The sequence below is a fragment of the Miscanthus floridulus genome, chromosome 8 (assembly GCF_019320115.1).
Source record: "Miscanthus floridulus cultivar M001 chromosome 8, ASM1932011v1, whole genome shotgun sequence".
Lineage (NCBI taxonomy): Eukaryota > Viridiplantae > Streptophyta > Magnoliopsida > Poales > Poaceae > Miscanthus > Miscanthus floridulus.
Genome location: NC_089587.1, coordinates 178,929,760 through 178,935,678, shown reverse-complemented (window position 1 = coordinate 178,935,678; position 5,919 = coordinate 178,929,760). Strand labels below are relative to the sequence as shown.

At 44.6% G+C, this 5,919-nt stretch overlaps 1 protein-coding gene across 1 annotated transcript; it reads left to right on the top strand.

Annotated features, from left to right (window-relative positions):
- Positions 1 to 222: 222 nt before the first annotated feature.
- On the top strand, positions 223 to 4,134 carry LOC136477622 (serine/threonine-protein kinase AFC2-like). The gene is made up of 12 exons (XM_066475834.1): positions 223 to 525; positions 1,126 to 1,306; positions 1,393 to 1,419; positions 1,537 to 1,690; positions 2,155 to 2,203; positions 2,300 to 2,414; positions 2,594 to 2,685; positions 2,812 to 2,968; positions 3,052 to 3,116; positions 3,188 to 3,285; positions 3,368 to 3,470; positions 3,552 to 4,134. The coding sequence occupies exons 1-12, from the start codon at positions 376 to 378 to the stop codon at positions 3,699 to 3,701; spliced, it is 1,341 nt and encodes a 446-aa protein (XP_066331931.1). The 5' UTR covers positions 223 to 375; the 3' UTR covers positions 3,702 to 4,134.
- The last annotated feature ends 1,785 nt before the right edge of the window (positions 4,135 to 5,919 follow it).

Sequence of the window (5,919 nt, the reverse complement as noted above, 5' to 3'; positions counted from 1 at the left end):
CCGGAAGAGGAAGCCGAGGAAGGAGGCTGCGGTCGGCGGAAGGGCAGTTTACGCCTTGACTAGGATATTTTGGACATTTTCACTGACCAGCCCACGTGTCAGGCTATCAAACAGAAAGTAAACGTAATTGATTTGGTAGAAAAAAAATAAAATGTCATAGCAAATAAGTGTGTTCGAATTTTTTGTGGCACATATGCCGCACCATCCTTTATAACGGCACACGGCTAAAAGGCTCATCAAGCGCGGCGGGTCGCTAGGGTTAGCGCATCGGAATCAATCGTGTCCTCACCCGCACGCCGAGACCAATCCCAATCCAGCCGCCGCCTCCGCTTCGCCTAGCCTCCGGCCTCCCCTCCGATTGGATTCGAGGGACCGATGGAGTGCATCGCCGAGATGCCCCGCGCGCCGCTGGACAGCCGGCCGCGCAAGCGGCAGCGGCTCGGGTGGGACGTCGGCCCCGCCGAGATGTACCAGGTTACGCGGCCGCGGCTCGGGTGGGACGTCGGCCCCGCCGAGATGTATCAGGTATAGCATCTTTTACCGCTTCTGTTTTCTCTCGCCGACCTATCACTGGGATGTCGATTTCCCATGCGCAGCGCGTCTATTGGTGCTCTTTCTAGGGTTAACTGCCATGCGCAGCGCGTCTATTGGTGCTCTTGTTCTAGGGTTAAGTGGTGGATCTGTAGAATAGCAGTACTCGTCGCCGTAGATTGAATCGTTTTGGTGTGGACCTATCATATTCCTCCCAGATGCTATTACTATTGCTAGGGAGCGTATGGTGGGTGGTGGGTGTGGTTGGCGTTGCTCTTTTTCGTGTCGATAGTATTATTTGGATTGGTATGGGTTATAATCTGTATAATCATACTGTTTCTTCGTTATTTATTCTACCTTTTGTAATGATCTGCTCGTCCTATTTTGTGTTTATAGGTAGACTTTAATTTACAAATTGGAGTATAGGTAAATTTGTGTAGTCACTGAAGGCGAATTAACTGTACCATTGAAGAACTTGGGAACTTTCTAAATTTGTATTATATATAAGCTGGGTGTAGCAGGATTTTGTGGTGATTTGGTTGCTTAATTGCTCAGTTAGATGGATAATTTATTGGTTCTTCTTTCCATTTTCAGTTAGGACTTTGTGGACAAGAAGTTGTGAGTGCCATCAGTGCTGTGGCGTTGGGCCTCTCTTCGGGCTGTGTTTCTTCTCAAGTCAACCAAGAGCAGCCTCGAGATGGTTGCCCTCCTCTGAGGGAAGATGACAAGGATGGGCATTATGTTTTTGCTGTTGGAGATAACCTCACATCTCGCTGTAATTATCTGCCTTCATCGTCTCTTGTTGCCCATATGAATCTGTTTCCATGGTTGGTTCTTATCGATTCTTTTCTATGTTTGCAGATAAGATCAATGCAAAAATGGGAGAAGGTCAGTTTGGATGGCCATGTCTTGTGAAATAATTGATTAACTCGCATTGGGATGCTGCGCAAGCGCAATACACGCGGCAGGTTATGTTCATAACTGAATGTGTCTGGAATACATCAGGTACCTTTGGTCAGGTGTTGGAGTGTTGGGATAAGGAAAGGAAAGAAATGGTGGCTATCAAGATCATCAGGGGCATTAAGAAGTACAGGGATGCTGCAATGATAGAAATTGGCATGCTTGAGCAGCTTTGTAAATATGATGAAAGTAGATCCAGGTGAGTCCGCTGGTTCAGTTAGGGCGCGTTTGGTTTCCTGGATGCAGCCCAACCAGGCTCCTCGCGTGCAGCTAGAGCATGATTGGTTGGCTGTGCTAGCCACTAGGCCTGTCCCAGGCCATGCAAAAAGGACGCCCGAAGCTGGCTCTGTGGATACGAGAAATTTTTTCGTTTCTATCGGGCCAGGCTGCCGTGGTGCAGCGCACTTGGGCGTGAGGTACCGAATGAGAGAGCAGTGGTGCGGGACAAGGGAGCTACCAAACAGCGTCTCTCCGTGACTTGGCTAGACAGAAACGATAACCAAACAAGAGAAGCTGCATGTGCTAAGCCTGACCGGCCGGAGCCAGGACGTTAGAATAAGAGCCAGGTTTCATTCATCCGGAAACCAAACGCGCCCTTAGCACCTCTCTGTGTGCTTTACATTCATAAGATTGCTTGTATATATAAGCTGGTCTATTTTGCAGTTGTGTTCAAATTCGGAACTGGTTTGACTGTCGTAACCATATCTGTATTGTAAGTACATTGTTAGATTATGGCAATTATGAACTGACCCAAAAAGATAACCATGTGGTGCTTAAACGTTGGTGAATTTGGATTAATGGTGAGCAGGTCTTTGAGAGGCTTGGACCAAGCTTATATGATTTTCTGAAGAAAAACAATTACCGCTCATTCCCAATTGCCCTAGTTCGGGAGATTGCCAAACAACTGTTGGAATGTATAGCATGTGTGTGCACAGTTCTTTCTATTACCCCTCCTGCACTATAACGCATATACATTAGTTTTATGCACTATCTGTGCTGCATTGCAGCCTATCATTAATCCATTACTCCTGCTTATCCTCTAAGGAATATCTAACATCTTGGGATGTTTATGTATTTACCCCCTCTCTGTAATGTGTTGCAGTTATGCATGAATTGCGCCTCATACACACTGATTTAAAGCCTGAGAACATTCTCCTTGTTTCTCCGGAGTACATTAAAGTGCCCGATTACAAAGTATATTTTGTTCTTTTTATTTAATTCACCTACTCAAGATTTACCTTGTGCTGTGCTTGTTTATTTCTGTTGTATTGCTTAGTGAACATCGAAAAATATGGTTCTGATCCTCTTTTCATTTGCTAGGTTTCATCCCGATCCCCAAAGGAGGGATCCTATTACAAGCGGTTGCCCAAGTCCAGTGCTATCAAGGTGATTGATTTTGGTAGCACTACCTATGATCAACAGGATCAGAGTTATGTGGTATCAACGAGGCACTATCGGGCTCCAGAAGTTATATTGGGTATCCATCGTGTCCAGTGAAAAGCTTTTCCTAGTTCAGCCTGATTTGGTGACATTTTATGACTGCGTGGATCTTGTGTTCAGGACTTGGATGGAGTTACCCTTGTGATATCTGGAGTGTTGGTTGTATTCTTGTTGAGCTTTGCACGGTATGTTATTGGGCCTAGGTTTGATTTGGCATGTACAAGTACAGGGAATCTGAGTTACCAAGGTTCTGCAGGGTGAGGCGTTATTCCAGACTCACGAAAACTTGGAACATCTGGCTATGATGGAGAGGGTTCTCGGACCTTTGCCGTACCATATGCTTAAGAGGGCAGAGTATGTTTCATACCAATGTAGTCTGAACATCAGTCCTGTGAGGTCTGGTCGATGTCTTGTGCTTATTAATCCTTGTTTGTAGTCGGCACAGTGACAAATACATCAGAAAAGTACGCCTGAATTGGCCTGAGGGTTGCACTTCACGGGAGAGTATGAAAGCTGTGATGAAATTGTCCAGGCTTCAGGTATGTCTAAGCAATGCTTGACAAAACATTCATTTAGTCAGCACGTGAAACTTATGTCGATGTTGTCTGTGTTCATGGCAGAATCTGGTGATGCAAAATGTGGATCAGGCTGCAGGAGATTTCATTGACCTTTTGCAAGGGCTGCTGAAGTATGATCGAGCAGACCGTTTAACAGCACAAGAGGCATTGAGGCATCCCTTCTTCACCGAAGGGTTTGGGCGAAGAAGATGAAATTCCTTGCAGCCTTCTTCACGGAAGGGTTTGGGCTAAGAAGATGATATTCCTTGCAGCCTTCTTCACCAAAGCGTTTTGGGCGAAGAAGATGGTATTCCTTACAGCCGACCTTGTTTGTCGGATTTGATGTCTTTGTATTTGACAGTCTGTACTTTTCTTTTTTCTACTGGTCAGTGGTATATATATGCCCTGTTCGCTTGGCTGATAAGCCATGGCTGAAAGTACTGTTGACTGATTTGTTGTGAAAGAGAAATACTGTTCGTTGGCTGAAAAAGTACGGTAGACCAATCTGTATGTAAAGCTGTAAGGGAGTTTCAATCTTGTTTGAAACTCGTGTAGCTAAAGTTGTAGCATAGGGAAAGCCAAATGGACACATTTGACTCTGAATCCTGACTTGTTTGAATTTTTATGTGAATGAAAGTTTGGTGAATCCTGACTTGTTTGAATTTTTATGTGAATGAAAGTTTGGTTTGAGCAGAATGTGCTGGCATCATATATTAAAACTCACGTCTATTTGGAGTTATTATCCAAGTTGTCGCACAGTAGTGTTCAGCTAAATAGACGCCGGTTGGTTGACTGCATTTTCTCGAGTTGTGCAAGGTGTTCATGAGCGAGTGTTTGCACGATTTGCTATTTGGGTCCGTAGTTTATTTGGAGCTTTTAGTATTTTTTTAGTTCACTCTTGTCGTACCCTACAACACAGCCAAGTAGCCAACACAATCGCGAATGGGCATGTGGTCCGGAGCTTTTAGTATTTTTTTTAGTTCACTCTTGTGTACCCTACAACACAAACAGTCATGTAGCCAATGCAAACGCGAATAGGCCCAGTGGTCGGGCTGTCTAGTGGGGTGTTACTCATCAGAGTTTAAACTTTGGTGATCGCACATTTTTCTAGAAATTTTAGGCACACTTACGCATGCGTGTTCGATGGTACTGCGTGTTTTCCACGCACTAGTGTGAATGTGGGAGTGTGTGGGTTGTGTACGTCCAAGTTGTACCCAATAAAAAAAGAGTAGCCAATACAAACTCTTTAGAGCGTCCTCAACACATTTATTAGGGCGTCTTTAACACACATCCAAGTAGCCAACATACATTCTTAGGACGCCTCCAACCGTGCTCAAATCACCAGCTCAACGCATACTCCTTAGGGTGCCATCAACAACACCCAACGATTCTCAATTTGCCACCTCAACACATAACCAAGTAGCCAACACATAATCCTTAGGATGTCCAACGGTGCTCAAATCACCACCAGCTCTAGCTCTGGTGGAGACGCTACTCAAATCGTCAGCTCAACACATAATCCTTAGGGCGTTGGTCCCAACGCTCAAATCGCCAGAGCCAACACATACTCGATACTCCTAAGCACATCCCCAACAGCGTCCCCGCGGTGCGCAAATCGTTAGCTCTAGTGAAATTTTGTTGTCCGCTAAGCCCACAGTCGCTAGGCTCACACGTACTCCGAAAAAACTCTCTCATCTTCAATGCTATGCATACCTATATTCTCCATTTCTCCTTTTTTTTTAGCTTTCAACCCGACTGGCGATTTGGTTATCCTGTTGGGGATGCTATGCTCGTTGAGGCTAGCCATCACATAATGCGACTATGCGATGCTCGGCTGGTGGCAGTCCTATTGTGGAAAGACGTTAAAGGCAGACTTATAAAACAATAATGGGGAAAATACTTGGTACAAGCTATGTTGAGCAGCAGACCTATAAAGCAATAATAGAAAAAAATACTCGGTACAAGCGTGTGTTGAGCAGGGCTCGAAGGTATGCGGTAGAGGTTCCTTGATCGAACTTACCACCGAGCATCGCATGGTTGAGTAAAGCAGAGAATTTGTGATGACCATTTGTAGGCCCACCTCGCTAAAATGGACTGTCACTCGTCCTTAATTGTGTGTGTGTGTGTGTATATATGTTGTTTTTGTAAAGTGGTTGGTAGTATCCTCACTGTGTGTTTGTAATTTATGATTTATGACAAGATTTGGAAGAAATATATATGTTGTCTCTATAAGTGGTGCATCATCCTATTTGATATAGCTGTTTGGAAATGGACGCATGTGGTACACCGGTGGAATTGTTTTGTTTTGCTTAGTGATGGATTTCTTGTAGAGTTTGTGATTGTCATTGATGCTGATTTGTTGTGAGAGGAAATTTAGCTGCTGCTGATGGTGATGTTGATTTGTTATGAGAGAAAAACACTGTTTGTTCGT